Genomic DNA, 17,897 nt, shown 5'->3' on the forward strand with positions numbered 1-17,897 from the left:
TGTGGTGGACCCCACACCCATCCTGTGGACTGTGGTGGACCCCACACCCATCCTGAGGGCTGTAGTGGACCCCACACCCATCCTGTGGACTGTGGTGGACCCCATACCCATCCTGTGGGCTGTGGTGGACCCCCACACCCATCCTGTGGACTGTGGTGGACCCCACACCCATCCTGAGGGCTGTAGTGGACCCCACACCCATCCTGTGGGCTGTGGTGGACCCCCACACCCATCCTGTGGGCTGTGGTGGACCCTACACCCATCCTGAGGGCTGTAGTGGACCCCACACCCATCCTGTGGGCTGTGGTGGACCCCACACCCATCCTGTGGGCTGTGGTGGACCCCACACCCATCCTGAGGGCTGTGGTGGACCCTACACCCATCCTGTGGGCTGTGGTGGACCCTACACCCATCCTGTGGGCTGTGGTGGACCCCACACCCATCCTGTGGGCTGTGGTGGACCCCCACACTCATCCTGTGGACTGTGGTGGACCCCACACCCATCCAGTGGGCTGTGGTGGACCCCCACACCCATCCTGTGGGCTGTGGTGGACCCCCACACCCATCCTGTGGGCTGTGGTGGACCCCACACCCATCCTGTGGGCTGTGGTGGACCCCACACCCATCCTGTGGTGTGACTCGGTTACCAGTACATCAAACTTACGAGCATAAATAACACAGCAGAAGGCACACTGGCCCCATATGAGGCAGCTCCTATGTATATCCACCCAAACTCATACATATATATGTCTAACCTGCGCTTGAAACACTCCAGTCTATTATATTATCCAGTAATATGTTTCCATAAATCAACAACTCCGTTTTCAAACCAGAATTTACCCAGGTCTTCCCGGGATTTTTACTTCGCCAATTTATATTCATTGTTTCGAGTTTCATAAATTTGTCAGTGAATTTATATTATCTGCGGACACAGACCTGACCAAATAATTTATATTTTTGTCCTGAAAGGCGAGTTTAATGCGGAAGGGAACTATCAGGAAAAAGCGCCAAGCCATTACGACTATATAGCACTGGGAAGCGGTCAGGATAAGGATTTGGGATGAGCCGGGGGGGGGGGGAGAGAATGGTGCCCAACCACTTGGACGGTTGGGGATTGAACGTCGACCTGCATGAAGCGAGACCGTCGCTTTACCGTCCAGCCCAAGTGTTTGGGCACCAGTTTAATGGGCATCGTCACTCATCCTGTGAGTGGACACACCGCCATAGCAGCATGTACAACACTCCCCAATAGGAAGAAAACCCGCTGGGTTGTTCATCTTGTCACTTGTACCCAGACACAGCTGGGACTGGCTTAACTGTCTCAGGTGAACAGTTTATCAGGCAAGAATATTAACATTTACAGCGCCCACCAAAAATGCATTTACTTGCGGGTGCAAAATGGGGAGAATATTTTAACAACAGTATCCATAGTTGATAAATAATGTTTTTTTTATCTTACTCAATGTGGGGTTTATTATGTTATACTTATTTACATATACAGTCTCCGTGGTGTGGTGGTAAGACACTCCCCTGGCGTTCCGCGAGCGCTTTGTCATGGGTTCGTATCCTGGCCGGGGAGAAGTTACTGGCCGCAAATCCTTAACTGTAGCCTCTGTTTAACGCAACAGTAAAATGTGTACTTGGTTGTTAAAACGATTCTTCGCGGCAGGGGATCGTATTCTAAGGACTTGCCCGAAACGCTACGCGTACTGGTGGCTGTACAAGAATGTAACAACTCTTGTATATATCTCATATTTCTAAAGTCTTTTAGATTAGTATAATCTCTCAGGTAGTGGTCAAGGCGGTGTCCGTCACTATCACCACAGATTCTCCAGTTGCGTTGCTCAATTGTTTCCATCCCGAATATCGATGGGTAGTTGGATTCAAGAGGAATTGTTGCTATTATTGATTCTCTCTCGACCACCTCCTTTTCGTCCATTATGATAAGAATAGGCAGATGCAGCCACATTGTACCAGCGTAGAGATTGACTGATAAGTTCTTCTATCTTTCCTCAGGTACCTTGTCACGGTGATGTTGCCTGATAATACCTCCAACTTGAAGAACAGTCTTGGGAGTGAAGTATACCATATGGTCTCCTTCAGCGCCTTCAGCAGCCAGCACATCTGCTCGTTCATTCCCACAGATTCACTCGTAGGTAGGTAAACTCTCTTTTGATTTCAGCGACAATATCTCAAGGTTTTCTGCCTGTTTTATTTTATTGCTCTGTAGTGCAGCTTTTGAATCAATGGAGATCACTGCATCTTCAGCGTTTGTTTCAATGAATGTTAATGCTATAACAATGGTAGTGCTGCTTACGGTGAAGATGCATAGGTCTCAATGTGTGCCTTTTCTTAATTTCCATTTTGAAAGCCATTATATCTAATTCTAGTGTAGGTTTTTTGGAACATTATGAATGATTCACATGGCTTCATTTTGTATGCTTTCAAGCCGTTTTTCACATCGCTTTGAGAGTAGATACATGGGGGACGAGTGTGGCAAACTCTATGACGGAGTGCATATATGCTGTGTACATCACTATACTCTATGACGGAGTGCATATATGCTGTGTACATCACTATACTCTATGACGGAGTGCATATATGCTGTGTACATCACTATAGTCTATGACGGAGTGCATATATGCTGTGTACATCACTATAGTCTATGACGGAGTGCATATATGCTGTGTACATCACTATACTCTATGACGGAGTGCATATATGCTGTGTACATCACTATACTCTATGACGGAGTGCATATATGCTGTGTACATCACTATACTCTATGACGGAGTGCATATATGCTGTGTACATCACTATAGTCTATGACGGAGTGCATATATGCTGTGTACATCACTATACTCTATGACGGAGTGCATATATGCTGTGTACATCACTATAGTCTATGACGGAGTGCATATATGCTGTGTACATCACTATACTCTATGACGGAGTGCATATATGCTGTGTACATCACTATAGTCTATGACGGAGTGCATATATGCTGTGTACATCACTATAGTCTATGACGGAGTGCATATATGCTGTGTACATCACTATACTCTATGACGGAGTGCATATATGCTGTGTACATCACTATACTCTATGACGGAGTGCATATATGCTGTGTACATCACTATACTCTATGACGGAGTGCATATATGCTGTGTACATCACTATACTCTATGACGGAGTGCATATATGCTGTGTACATCACTATACTCTATGACGGAGTGCATATATGCTGTGTACATCACTATAGTCTATGACGGAGTGCATATATGCTGTGTACATCACTATACTCTATGACGGAGTGCATATATGCTGTGTACATCACTATAGTCTATGACGGAGTGCATATATGCTGTGTACATCACTATACTCTATGACGGAGTGCATATATGCTGTGTACATCACTATAGTCTATGACGGAGTGCATATATGCTGTGTACATCACTATAGTCTATGACGGAGTGCATATATGCTGTGTACATCACTATACTCTATGATGGAGTGCATATATGCTGTGTACATCACTATACTCTATGATGGAGTGCATATATGCTGTGTACATCACTATAGTCTATGACGGAGTGCATATATGCTGTGTACATCACTATACTCTATGATGGAGTGCATATATGCTGTGTACATCACTATACTCTATGATGGAGTGCATATATGCGGTGTACATCACTATACTCTATGATGGAGTGCATATATGCTGTGTACATCACTATACTCTATGATGGAGTGCATATATGCTGTGTACATCACTATACTCTATGACGGAGTGCATATATGCTGTGTACATCACTATACTATATGACGGAGTGCATATATGCTGTGTACATCACTATAGTCTATGACGGAGTGCATATATGCTGTGTACATCACTATACTCTATGATGGAGTGCATATATGCTGTGTACATCACTATACTCTATGATGGAGTGCATATATGCTGTGTACATCACTATACTCTATGATGGAGTGCATATATGCTGTGTACATCACTATACTCTATGACGGAGTGCATATATGCTGTGTACATCACTATACTCTATGACGGAGTGCATATATGCTGTGTACATCACTATACTCTATGACGGAGTGCATATATGCTGTGTACATCACTATACTCTATGACGGAGTGCATATATGCTGTGTACATCACTATACTCTATGATGGAGTGCATATATGCTGTGTACATCACTATACTCTATGACGGAGTGCATATATGCTGTGTACATCACTATACTCTATGACGGAGTGCATATATGCTGTGTACATCACTATACTCTATGATGGAGTGCAAATGTATAAATATTTCATAAATATTAGCCAAGTGAATTGACATTAAGAGAAGAACTACCTGAGGCGCTGGCTGGCAGGTGGGTCCCGAGCCTTCAATGTTTACAAACACATGTTGGTAGCCCTGTGGGGAATGTTGGTAGCCCTGAGAGAATGGGGTTGGGGTATTCGGTGGGTCACTAGCGTTGGTAGGCCTGGTGAGGGGGAACGTAATCTGGGCAATTCGTGGGTGGTAGCATTGTTAACCAACAACGAGTCGCTCGACCAATAGGAACGGTCCTTTTGTGTTCACGATGAGAAATACCGGACGTATTGAGGGGAAAGAATTGACCAATAAAGGAGGTGGGAAGAGGTATATATATCAGGTTGTTTTGGATAGATGGGACAGAAGAAGTGGGAGAGAGAGAAGAAGGGAATAGAGGGAGGAAGGGAAAAATTACAAGGAGGCTCACAATTGACAGGCGATTGGCAAATTAGCTTTGTATGTGCGAAGAACATCTCTAGATCTGGTCTTCTAGTCTTCTTGACTAGACTCTCAAGTCTTCTTGAGACTTTTGGTGGTGTAGAGTGGTGTGGTGGTGTTAATGGTGCAGGTGCTCCCTCCCTGCACCATGGCCCCTACCTCCCTCCCTCCCTGCACCATGGCCCTTCCCTCCCTCCCTCCCTGCACCATGGCCCTTCCCTCCCTCCCTCCCTGCACCATGGCCCTTCCCTCCCTCCCTCCCTCCCTGCACCATGGCCCTTCCCTCCCTCCCTCCCTGCACCATGGGCCTTCCCTCCCTCCCTCCCTGCACCATGGCCAGGCCGTTGGTGGTGTAGAAGGAGCAGTTCACACCGCAGGAAATATCTTCCCTCCATCGTTGGTGGTTTTGTGGGGCTGTGTAGCGGCGACCGCTTTCTGGGTCGCTATTTTTATTGTTGCTTCATCCTCTTCCTCTCTGTATGTCTCTCTCTCTCTCCCTCTCTCTCTCTCTCTCTCTCTATCTCTCTCTCTCTCTCTCTCTCTCTCTCTCTCTCTCTCTCTCTCTCTCTCTCTCTCTCTCTCTCTCTCTCTCTCTCTCTCTCTCTCTCTCTCTCTTTCTCTCTCTCTCTCTCTCTCTCTCTCTCTCTCTCTCTCTCTCTCTCTCTCTCTCTCTCTCTCTCTCTCTCTCTCTCTCTCTCTCTCTCTCTCTCTCTCATATGTTGCGTCAGGCGCATCTTAGTGTCTTTGTTTTGTCAGGTGTACAGAGAGGCCGTTGCAAGTGCACACACACACACACACACACACACACACACACACACACACACACACACACACACACACACACACACACACACACACACACACACACCAAGCAGCAGGCCAGGCATATCGCCATTATCTAGCAACATTGCAACTGACACCCCCTACCCCCGTAGAACTGAGTACTTAATATCCAAACCTAAAATAAATAAATGATTTAATCCCTTCATACAAAGCAGGATAGAACCCCCTTCCACACCTCCATCCTTCCCCATCCCTCCTCCCCAAGCCCGAGCCCGGGGGGATATTACAAATCCTTAGGAGATAATAGGAAGCAATGTGTTATGTGTCGCTCCCCCTCCAGTGTCCGTGTGTGGTGTGTATGGAGCGAGGTATTGTGCCTCATTGTACCTGTACTCCGCCACACAGGTGAGAGTTTTGGTCAGGGCGTCTTGTATGTGGGTGTATTCTGCGGCGGGAATTGTGTTATTTTGTTCCTGTCCGGCTTGTGTGGTCTGCCGCGGGGTGTGGGTGGGTGTGGGTGGGTGTGGGTGTGGGATGTGGGTGTGTGTGGGTGTGGGGGGTGGGTGTGGGTGTGTGTGGGTGTGGGATGTGGGTGTGTGTGGGTGTGGGGGGTGGGTGTGGGTGTGTGTGGATGTGGGATGTGGGTGTGTGTGGGTGTGGGGGGTGGGTGTGGGTGTGTGTGGGTGTGGGATGTGGGTGTGGGGGTGGGTGTGTGTGGGATGTGGGTGTGTGTGGGTGTGGGGGGTGGATGTGGGTGTGTGTGGGTGTGGGATGTGAGTGTGTGTGGGTGTGGGGGGTGGGTGTGGGTGTGTGTGGGTGTGGGATGTGGGTGTGTGTGGGTGTGGGGGGTGGGTGTGGGTGTGTGTGGGTGTGGGTGTGTGTGGGTGTGGGATGTGGGTGTGTGTGGGTGTGGGGGTGGATGTGGGTGTGTGTGGGTGTGGGATGTGGGTGTGTGTGGGTGTGGGGGTGGGTGTGGGTGGGTGTGGGATGTGGGTGTGTGTGGGTGTGGGGGGTGGGTGTTGGGGGGATGGGTGTGGGTGTGTGTGGGTGTGTGTGGGTGTGGGGGGTGGGTGTGGGTGTGTGGGTGTGGGATGTGGGTGTGTGTGGGTGTGGGGGGTGGGTGTGGGTGTGTGTGGGTGTGGGATGTGGGTGTTTGTGGGTGTGGGGGGTGGGTGTGGGTGTGTGTGGATGTGGGTGTGTGTGGGTGTGGGGGGTGGGTGTGGGTGTGTGTGGGTGTGGGATGTGGGTGTGTGTGGGTGTGGGGGGTGGATGTGGGTGTGTGTGGGTGTGGGATGTGGGTGTGTGTGGGTGTGGGGGGTGGGTGTGGGTGTGTGTGGGTTTGGGATGTGGGTATGTGTGGGTGTGGGGGGTGGGTGTGGGTGTGTGTGGGTGTGTGTGGGTGTGGGGGGTGGGTGTGGGTGTGTGTGGGTGTGGGATGTGGGTGTGTGTGGGTGTGGGGGGTGGGTGTGGGTGTGTGTGGGTGTGGGATGTGGGTGTGTGTGGGTGTGGGGGGTGGGTGTGGGTGTGTGTGGGTGTGGGATGTGGGTCTGTGTGGGGGTGGGTGTGGGTGTGTGTGGGATGTGGGTGTGTGTGGGTGTGGGGGGTGGATGTGGGTGTGTGTGGGTGTGGGATGTGGGTGTGTGTGGGTGTGGGGGGTGGGTGTGGGTGTGTGTGGGTGTGGGATGTGGGTGTGTGTGGGTGTGGGGGGTGGGTGTGGGTGTGTGTGGGTGTGGGATGTGGGTGTGTGTGGGTGTGGGGGTGTGTGTGGGTGTGTGTGGGTGTGGGGGTGGGTGTGTGTGGGATGTGGGTGTGTGTGGGTGTGGGGGGTGGATGTGGGTGTGTGTGGGTGTGGGATGTGGGTGTGTGTGGGTGTGGGGGGTGGGTGTGGGTGTGTGTGGGTGTGGGATGTGGGTGTGTGTGGGTGTGGGGGGTGGGTGTGGGTGTGTGTGGGTGTGGGATGTGGGTGTGTGTGGGTGTGGGGGGTGGGTATGGGTGTGTGTGGGTGTGTGTGGGGGGTGGGTGTGGGTGTGTGTGGGTGTGGGATGTGGGTGTGTGTGGGTGTGGGGGGTGGATGTGGGTGTGTGTATGAGACCCGTCATACAACCCGTAGCTATAGTCACATTGTCGAGTCCTCAGAATATCTTGCATATTGTGATCATGTCCCGCCTCTAGCTTTTCATTCCCCTTCTACCCTTTCCCCGTCTGTTGGAGGTACAGGAGACAGGAGAGCTCTGAGGATGTGGGTGTGTGTGGGTGTGGGGGTGGGTGTGGGTGTGTGTGGGATGTGGGTGTGTGTGGGTGTGGGGGGTGGGTGTGGGTGTGTGTGGGTGTGGGGGGTGGGTGTGGGTGTGTGTGGGTGTGGGATGTGGGTGTTTGTGGGTGTGGGGGGTGGGTGTGGGTGTGTGTGGGTGTGGGATGTGGGTGTGTGTGGGTGTGGGATGTGGGTGTGTGTGGGTGTGGGGGGTGGGTGTGGGTGTGTGTGGGTGTGGGTTGTGGGTGTGTGTGGGTGTGGGGGGTGGGTGTGGGTGTGTGTGGGTGTGGGATGTGGGTGTGGGGGGTGGGTGTGGGTGTGTGTGGGTGTGGGATGTGGGTGTGGGGGGTGGGTGTGGGTGTGTGTGGGTGTGGGATGTGGGTGTGTGTGGGTGTGGGGGGTGGGTGTGGGTGTGTGTGGGATGTGGGTGTTTGTGGGTGTGGGGGGTGGGTGTGGGTGTGTGTGGATGTGGGTGTGTGTGGGTGTGGGGGGTGGGTGTGGGTGTGTGTGGGTGTGGGATGTGGGTGTGTGTGGGTGTGGGGGGTGGATGTGGGTGTGTGTGGGTGTGGGATGTGGGTGTGTGTGGGTGTGGGGGGTGGGTGTGGGTGTGTGTGGGTTTGGGATGTGGGTATGTGTGGGTGTGGGGGGTGGGTGTGGGTGTGTGTGGGTGTGTGTGGGTGTGGGGGGTGGGTGTGGGTGTGTGTGGGTGTGGGATGTGGGTGTGTGTGGGTGTGGGGGGTGGGTGTGGGTGTGTGTGGGTGTGGGATGTGGGTGTGTGTGGGTGTGGGGGGTGGGTGTGGGTGTGTGTGGGTGTGGGATGTGGGTCTGTGTGGGGGTGGGTGTGGGTGTGTGTGGGATGTGGGTGTGTGTGGGTGTGGGGGGTGGGTGTGGGTGTGTGTGGGTGTGGGATGTGGGTGTTTGTGGGTGTGGGGGGTGGGTGTGGGTGTGTGTGGATGTGGGTGTGTGTGGGTGTGGGGGGTGGGTGTGGGTGTGTGTGGGTGTGGGATGTGGGTGTGTGTGGGTGTGGGGGGTGGATGTGGGTGTGTGTGGGTGTGGGATGTGGGTGTGTGTGGGTGTGGGGGGTGGGTGTGGGTGTGTGTGGGTTTGGGATGTGGGTATGTGTGGGTGTGGGGGGTGGGTGTGGGTGTGTGTGGGTGTGTGTGGGTGTGGGGGGTGGGTGTGGGTGTGTGTGGGTGTGGGATGTGGGTGTGTGTGGGTGTGGGGGGTGGGTGTGGGTGTGTGTGGGTGTGGGATGTGGGTGTGTGTGGGTGTGGGGGGTGGGTGTGGGTGTGTGTGGGTGTGGGATGTGGGTCTGTGTGGGGGTGGGTGTGGGTGTGTGTGGGATGTGGGTGTGTGTGGGTGTGGGGGGTGGATGTGGGTGTGTGTGGGTGTGGGATGTGGGTGTGTGTGGGTGTGGGGGGTGGGTGTGGGTGTGTGTGGGTGTGGGATGTGGGTGTGTGTGGGTGTGGGGGGTGGGTGTGGGTGTGTGTGGGTGTGGGATGTGGGTGTGTGTGGGTGTGGGGGTGTGTGTGGGTGTGTGTGGGTGTGGGGGTGGGTGTGTGTGGGATGTGGGTGTGTGTGGGTGTGGGGGGTGGATGTGGGTGTGTGTGGGTGTGGGATGTGGGTGTGTGTGGGTGTGGGGGGTGGGTGTGGGTGTGTGTGGGTGTGGGATGTGGGTGTGTGTGGGTGTGGGGGGTGGGTGTGGGTGTGTGTGGGTGTGGGATGTGGGTGTGTGTGGGTGTGGGGGGTGGGTATGGGTGTGTGTGGGTGTGTGTGGGGGGTGGGTGTGGGTGTGTGTGGGTGTGGGATGTGGGTGTGTGTGGGTGTGGGGGGTGGATGTGGGTGTGTGTATGAGACCCGTCATACAACCCGTAGCTATAGTCACATTGTCGAGTCCTCAGAATATCTTGCATATTGTGATCATGTCCCGCCTCTAGCTTTTCATTCCCCTTCTACCCTTTCCCCGTCTGTTGGAGGTACAGGAGACAGGAGAGCTCTGAGGATGTGGGTGTGTGTGGGTGTGGGGGTGGGTGTGGGTGTGTGTGGGATGTGGGTGTGTGTGGGTGTGGGGGGTGGGTGTGGGTGTGTGTGGGTGTGGGGGGTGGGTGTGGGTGTGTGTGGGTGTGGGATGTGGGTGTTTGTGGGTGTGGGGGGTGGGTGTGGGTGTGTGTGGGTGTGGGATGTGGGTGTGTGTGGGTGTGGGATGTGGGTGTGTGTGGGTGTGGGGGGTGGGTGTGGGTGTGTGTGGGTGTGGGTTGTGGGTGTGTGTGGGTGTGGGGGGTGGGTGTGGGTGTGTGTGGGTGTGGGATGTGGGTGTGGGGGGTGGGTGTGGGTGTGTGTGGGTGTGGGATGTGGGTGTGGGGGGTGGGTGTGGGTGTGTGTGGGTGTGGGATGTGGGTGTGTGTGGGTGTGGGGGGTGGGTGTGGGTGTGTGTGGGATGTGGGTGTGTGTGGGTGTGGGGGGTGGGTGTGGGTGTGTGTGGGTGTGTGTGGGTGTGGGGGGTGCGTGTGGGTGTGTGTGGGTGTGTGTGGGTGTGGGGGTGGGTGTGGGTGTGTGTGGGTGTGGGGGGTGGGTGTGGGTGTGTGTGGGTGTGGGGGGTGGGTGTGGGTGTGTGTGGGTGTGTGTGGGTGTGGGTGTGTGTGGGTGTGGGGGTGGATGTTGGCTCGCTATCATTTGACCCAGGCAGGGGAAGACACGGGGCTACCTTGGAGTAACATGTTTCATAGTACTATCGCCAAAGTATGAATAGCAGAAAATTTATGTTAATTCTCCCGAGATGAGTGAACAATGGTGTATATTACAATACACACAAATAGTTTTGAAATTGCTTTCAAAATATTTAGCCTGGCGTAGCCGGCTAGCTGAGACAAAAATGTTATTCGGTCAGAATGTGACCGTGGTATGCAGTTTCCTCTTGAATTCTGGCCATCCCGACGAGCCTATGTCCGCCCCATGCGCCAGACCATTCATCCTGCAAAGTTTGGTGAGGTTAGCCCCAAACATCTGGCCTCCAACCTTGGATAGACAAACTAACAAACCGACAAACGGACATTCTTATAGATATAGAATACAGATATATTCTTATATCTGTTGTGACATGTTTCAACATGCAAAATCATGTAACATCACGCAGTGAATAATTTCTTCCGTTTGTGTCTCACATTGTGTTCAGTTCACATCTGTGCTCAACAACCTTAATTTTTAGACCCGTCACACAACCCGTAGCTATAGTCACATTGTCGAGTCCTCAGAATATCTTGCATATTGTCATCATGTCCCGCCTCTAGCTTTTCATTCCCCTTCTACCCTTTCCCCGTCTGTTGGAGGTACAGGAGACAGGAGAGCTCTGAGGAGACAGTGTGTAAGTGACGGCAATAAGTCCCCGTCCCCACCAAGAGGTCCAAGCACCCCAGCAAGTGGGTGTCCGAGCACCTGAGTGACTGATAGTGTACATGTGACGTCACCAGCCCATTGGCCAATCACTGACAAGTATTCCATCAACACTGCTGAAGAAAGTAATCAGGATAAGAACTGTGCAGCAGCCGGAGAGGATAAAATTGGTAAGGAAAGGGCGGCGTGGATTAAGAAAGAGAGGGGAACGACGTTATACATGACAAACTTGATCGAGTTTTATTGACAAGTTCGCCCAAAGACGACGGGAGAAAGGAGGCTGGAGTAGATTGCATCTTTCAAGATTATCGAAAATCATGCAATATTGTTCCTCGTGAAAGTATGACATATAAGCTGGAAAGACGTGGGGGGATACCTGACTGGAGGGAAACAGTCATGGTGAGAGAAGAGGTTATAACTGGTATCTATCAATGTTTCCAGATGACGTAAAAGCCAATGGAAGATACGAGAGGTGAGGTGTACAGGTAATAACATGAAGGCTTTACCATCTCCAGGAGTGAGCAGGTTACAGTCACTGTTAGAGTTTAATCCCAGCAAATATAGCACACAGAAAATGGGAAGATATATGAGACCACACACAACCTGTTCCATATATAAAATAAACATTTATAGGAATCTGATAGGAAACCTAATATTATAATGGAGATTATTCCCACATTAACACCAGAGGCATATGTAAACGGGGTTCCAGTACCAGAATAAGACACACTACTACACATAAAAACAGCAGGCTCGTACGTCAGGCTGCGAGCAGCCGCGTCCAACAGCCTGGTTGATCAGTCCGGCAACCAGGAGGCCTGGTCGACGACCGGGCCGCGGGGACGCTAAGCCCCGGAAGCACCTCAAGGTAACCTCAAGGTAAGGTAAGGTGCCTTTGTCAAGATAATCTACACAACCTATCAAAAGCTTTTACTAGAATACGCAGCACTGGCCTGGAATCCGCACCTTGTGAAGTACGAAACTAAAACAGAGAAAGTGCCGGAGCTAAGAGGGTTAAGCTACAAGTACAGGTTAAGGCAAGCAGATCTCTCAAGCCCAGAGGAGAGACAAAACAGTACAATCATTAAGCCACAGGTGGACCAGAGACATAACACTGGATGTCAGGAACTGTTGGTTACTTCCTTGTGGTTCCTCACTGATAGGGAGGACTGGTAACTCACCACAACTGCACCACAACCACCACTACTACCACCACACACTACCACCACCACACACGCATACTTACACCAATATCCCACAGCATATAAAACTCTGCTATACAAGGGAGTGAGTGTGGAGAGAGAGAGCAGGATAAAAGAGATTTGACAAAACGGTGACGGATTGGCGCGCTCTTGGTGATTACGGCTGCGGGGCGGCTCCTGAAGGGGAAGAAGGGCCCCTTTGTAAGTGTTTTGCTACACAACAGGATTACCAGGTATTAGTGAGTCCAGTGCTCGCTAACCTTACCCTGCAGCCCTCTCACCTGGCCGCCTCCTCACACCACTCTCTCCATATATATATATATATATATATATATATATATATATATTATATATATATATATATATATATATATATATATATATATATATATATATATATATATATATATATATATATTATTAAATATGACCGAAAAAGTAAGATTAATAATTCTAACACGAATTTTCTCAATCTTTCGTACATTACGCTTCACTGTTGGAGGTAAATCAAAAATCACTTCTCCAAAATTAATTTTTATTTCTAGTCTGACGCGACACGGGCGCGTTTCGTAAAACTTATTACATTTTCAAAGACTTCACAAATACACAACTGATTAGAACGTATCTCTGATTTTATATCTACATTTGAGTGAGGTGGGAAGGGTGATGTGGCATTAACACAAGACAGAACAGGAGGGGATATTAATAGGGTATTAAAAGTATCAACACAAGACAGAACAGAAACAATGGGTATTGAATAGAAGTGTTTGTAGAAAGCCTATTGGTCCATATTTCTTGATGCTTCTATATTGGAGCGGAGTCTTGAGGTGGGTAGAATATAGTTGTGCAATAATTGGCTGTTGATTGCTGGTGTTGACTTCTTGATGTGTAGTGCCTCGCAAACGTCAAGCCACCTGCTATCGCTGTATCTATCGATGATTTCTGTGTTGTTTACTAGGATTTCTCTGGCGCAGGCGGCTTGACGTTTGCGAGGCACTACACATCAAGAAGTCAACACCAGCAATCAACAGCCAATTATTGCACAACTATATTCTACCCACCTCAAGACTCCGCTCCAATATAGAAGCATCAAGAAATATGGACCAATAGGCTTTCTACAAACACTTCTATTCAATACCCATTGTTTCTGTTCTGTCTTGTGTTGATACTTTTAATACCCTATTAATATCCCCTCCTGTTCTGTCTTGTGTTAATGCCACATCACCCTTCCCACCTCACTCAAATGTAGATATAAAATCAGAGATACGTTCTAATCAGTTGTGTATTTGTGAAGTCTTTGAAAATGTAATAAGTTTTACGAAACGCGCCCGTGTCGCGTCAGACTAGAAATAAAAATGAATTTTGGAGAAGTGATTTTTGATTTACCTCCAACAGTGAAGCGTAATGTACGAAAGATTGAGAAAATTCGTGTTAGAATTATTAATCTTACTTTTTCGGTCATATTTAATAATATATGTCTACAGGAAAGACTGCTACCAAAATATACTAATATATATATATATATATAATTCAATTATACAGACTACTACTAATGTTCAAATTGCATGATTTTGTAATCCGCATTAAGACAGATTCAATAATGTTTCTATTGAAAAAGATTTTTTTTCAATTTATTATTGAAGAAGCTTGTCTGCCATTCAACTTGGTGAGAACTTTCTGACAAATGGATGGAGCATTAGCAACAAAGCATTAGACAATGGTTCATGTCTTACAGAGTATTTATGTTGTGAAATTCTAAATTTCAAATTTTTAGAAGTTTGACCTACATAAAACCTATTACAGTCTTTATACAAGGTATTTTGTAAATGACACAATTATCACGACTGTTTCTAACTAATAGTTTTCCAACAGTATTTTTGTAATTAAACAATACATATCAAAAAGTCTCAAGGCCTTGACAATATTTTCGAACCCAGAAAAAATATGGGGCGACATTTTTGGGGCGAATTTTGTCACTGCATATATTACTATAATATGCACGACGTGCTTTGCTACAGCTAACTTCCAAAATTACTCAGTGGATAACATTGCTGGAGACCAATAGAATCAGCAGTCAACCACACCAGCAACCACTGCTTCGTACTCCCTGGAAATATACATTACATAAAAATTTTATATACATTATCATATACAATATACATTTATATTTATACAATTTTTTGGGTAAACGACTTCCATGCAGCCTTGTCCTCTACAATATCCACCAAATTCTTGTTGGTCACACTCGTATCTCCCTATATTTCAGTCCTCTTTATGCTGGGACTATTTTCGCAGTAAAGTATTATCCTTTTTCGATTGATCTTCTGTGATTTTTTGAACGATGGCGCCACACTGGTAATGGATTCACCGCTCCGGAAGGCGATACGATACATAGTTGTCGTAAAGATTCCTCAACGATATCCTAGGCCATTAGCATACGCTGCTGATGTGATTAGGTTTATGTGTAATGATAGGTTACTGTATGAAATACATTTGTACACAATATATTTCATACAAAATGTATTTAATAATGTGAGTATTTTTAAATGTTTGCAATACTATATGTATTTCATACATTTGTATGCAATTCTGTATGAAATTTCTGTGTTTACAGGCCGGGTCTTCTGGCTTTGTCTTCTGGGTAATTAATACCAAAAATTACATGAAAATATTAATTGAATGGGAAACTACTTGAAGGCTAATAACATGATCTAAAGACCATTTTCCTTTCTGCATATGTCTTTGTACAAACTCACACACACACACACACACACACACACACACACACACATACACACACACACACACACACACACACACACACACACACACACACACACACACACACACACACACACACACACACATCTTTCCCCCCCCAACAACAAAAAATCAGCCACGCTATTCTCGACAAAAAAATATAAATCCTTTCGTCCACCAACCGAGTCCGGATGGCATAACCGGACGAACAACCACAATTTACCACCACCACAACCACCACGCTACACCCAACTGCTCACAAGCAAAATAATATCCGTCGTCATCCGGTCGTTGAGGTAACGGTTGTGCGACACTGAGGGCATTCACAGGCCTTGTTGTTGGCCAATTAAACACGGGAACTGTTCTCTTATTATAGTAATATTTAGGGCCGTTTCTTCCCGCCCGCAGTCATTACGCTCTCTTAAATCACGGATTACTGTCGACCACACAAGGTTCTGAGGGCTCACTATCGACCATACAAGGTCCATAGGGCTCAGTGTCGACCACACAAGGTTCTGAGGGCTCACTATCGACCATACAAGGTCCACAGGGCTCAGTGTCGACCACACAAGGTCCTGAGGGCTCACTATCGACCATACAAGGTCCACAGGGCTCAGTGTCGACCACACAAGGTTCTGAGGGCTCACTATCGACCATACAAGGTCCACAGGGCTCAGTGTCGACCACACAAGGTTCTGAGGGCTCACTATCGACCATACAAGGTCCACAGGGCTCAGTGTCGACCACACAAGGTTCTGAGGGCTCACTATCGACCATACAAGGTCCACAGGGCTCAGTGTCGACCACACAAGGTTCTGAGGGCTCACTGTCGACCATACAAGGTCCACAGAGCTCAGTGTCGACCACACAAGGTTCTGAGGGCTCACTATCGGCCATACAAGGTCCACAGGGCTCAGTGTCGACCACACAAGGTTCTGAGGGCTCACTATCGACCATACAAGGTCCACAGGGCTCAGTGTCGACCACACAAGGTTCTGAGGGCTCACTATCGACCATACAAGGTCCACAGGGCTCAGTGTCGACCACACAAGGTTCTGAGGGCTCACTATCGACCATACAAGGTCCACAGGGCTCAGTGTCGACCACACAAGGTTCTGAGGGCTCACTATCGACCATACAAGGTCCACAGGGCTCAGTGTCGACCACACAAGGTTCTGAGGGCTCACTATCGACCATACAAGGTCCACAGGGCTCAGTGTCGACCACACAAGGTTCTGAGGGCTCACTATCGACCATACAAGGTCCACAGGGCTCAGTGTCGACCACACAAGGTTCTGAGGGCTCACTATCGACCATACAAGGTCCACAGGGCTCAGTGTCGACCACACAAGGTTCTGAGGGCTCACTATCGACCATACAAGGTCCACAGGGCTCAGTGTCGACCACACAAGGTTCTGAGGGCTCACTATCGACCATACAAGGTCCACAGGGCTCAGTGTCGACCACACAAGGTTCTGAGGGCTCACTATCGACCATACAAGGTCCACAGGGCTCAGTCTCGACCACACAAGGTTCTGAGGGCTCAGTGTCGACCACACAAGGTTCTGAGGGCTCAGTGTCGACCACACAAGGTTCTGAGGGCTCAGTGTCGACCACACAGGGTCTCGAGGGCTTACTGTCGACCACACAAGGTTCTGAGGGCTCAGTGTCGACCACACAAGGTTCCGAGGGCTTACTGTCGACCACACAAGGTTCTGAGGGCTCAGTGTCGACCACACAAGGTTCTGAGGGCTCAGTGTCGACCACACAAGGTCCTAAGGGCTCACTGTCGACCACACAGGGTTCCGAGGGCTCAGTGTCGACCACACAGGGTTCCGAGGGCTCACTGTCGACCACACAGGGTTCCGAGGGCTCAGTGTCGACCACACAAGGTCCTAAGGGCTCACTGTCGACCACACAAGGGCCTGAGGGCTCAGTGTCGACCACACAAGGTCCACAGGCCTCAGTGTCGACCACACAAGGTCCTGAAGGCTCAGTGTCGACCACACGAGGTCCTGAGGGCTCAGTGTCGACCACACAAGGTCCACAGGGCTCAGTGTCGACCACACAAGGTCCACAGGCCTCAGTGTCGACCACACAAGGTCCTGAAGGCTCAGTGTCGACCACACGAGGTCCTGAGGGCTCAGTGTCGACCACACGAGGTCCTGAGGGCTCAGTGTCGACCACACAAGGTCCTGAGGGCTCAGTGTCGATCACACAAGGTCCTGAGGGCTCAGTGTCGACCACACAAGGTCCTGAGGGCTCAGTGTCGACCACACAAGGATCTGAGGGCTCAGTGTCGGCCACACAAGGTCATGTTACCCAAAGGGACCCGAGCCGACTTCTTGGGTCGCCATTGTGGCATGATTGACCTTTAAATAGTCTAATGTCAATTATGATTTGTCCATTGAATACTTAATATGCAAATTTCGCTTGGCAATAATTAAATTTGGCTCTGAATCGTCAATTATTTTCAGGAGCTAAGTGCCTGATAATTTTAATGAGTTTTTAGAGTCATCCTGATTACACACATATATATATATATATATATATATATATATATATATATATATATATATATATATATATATATATATATATATATGCGGAAAATCCACAGAGAAATATGAAATGAGGTGAACGTTTCGGCTTTGTTAAAGCCTTTGTCAACACCAGACTGACTGAGTCAGTCAGTCTGGTGTTGACAAAGGCTTTAACAAAGCCGAAACGTTC

The 17,897-nt window shown here is 49.6% G+C and overlaps 1 protein-coding gene across 1 annotated transcript; it reads left to right on the forward strand.

The window, feature by feature from the left end:
• The first annotated feature begins 2,032 nt into the window (after window positions 1–2,032).
• On the forward strand, window positions 2,033–17,535 carry LOC138358870 (mucin-22-like). Its single transcript, XM_069317220.1, has 3 exons — window positions 2,033–2,152; window positions 15,019–15,045; window positions 15,835–17,535. The coding sequence occupies exons 1-3, from the start codon at window positions 2,033–2,035 to the stop codon at window positions 17,533–17,535; spliced, it is 1,848 nt and encodes a 615-aa protein (XP_069173321.1).
• Window positions 17,536–17,897: the final 362 nt, after the last annotated feature.

Source organism: Procambarus clarkii, chromosome 87, assembly GCF_040958095.1.
Source record: "Procambarus clarkii isolate CNS0578487 chromosome 87, FALCON_Pclarkii_2.0, whole genome shotgun sequence".
Classification (NCBI taxonomy): domain Eukaryota; kingdom Metazoa; phylum Arthropoda; class Malacostraca; order Decapoda; family Cambaridae; genus Procambarus; species Procambarus clarkii.

Excerpts from the sequence above, each read along its gene's own strand:
- LOC138358870 (XM_069317220.1), top strand. The coding sequence starts at position 2,033 with ATGTTGCCTGATAATACCTCCAACTTGAAGAACAGTCTTGGGAGTGAA. Across the intron at positions 2,153-15,018 it reads TCATTCCCACAGATTCACTC|GCCGGGTCTTCTGGCTTTGT; the intron begins GTAGGTAGGTAA and ends CTGTGTTTACAG. Across the intron at positions 15,046-15,834 it reads CTTCTGGCTTTGTCTTCTGG|GGCTCAGTGTCGACCACACA; the intron begins GTAATTAATACC and ends CAAGGTCCACAG.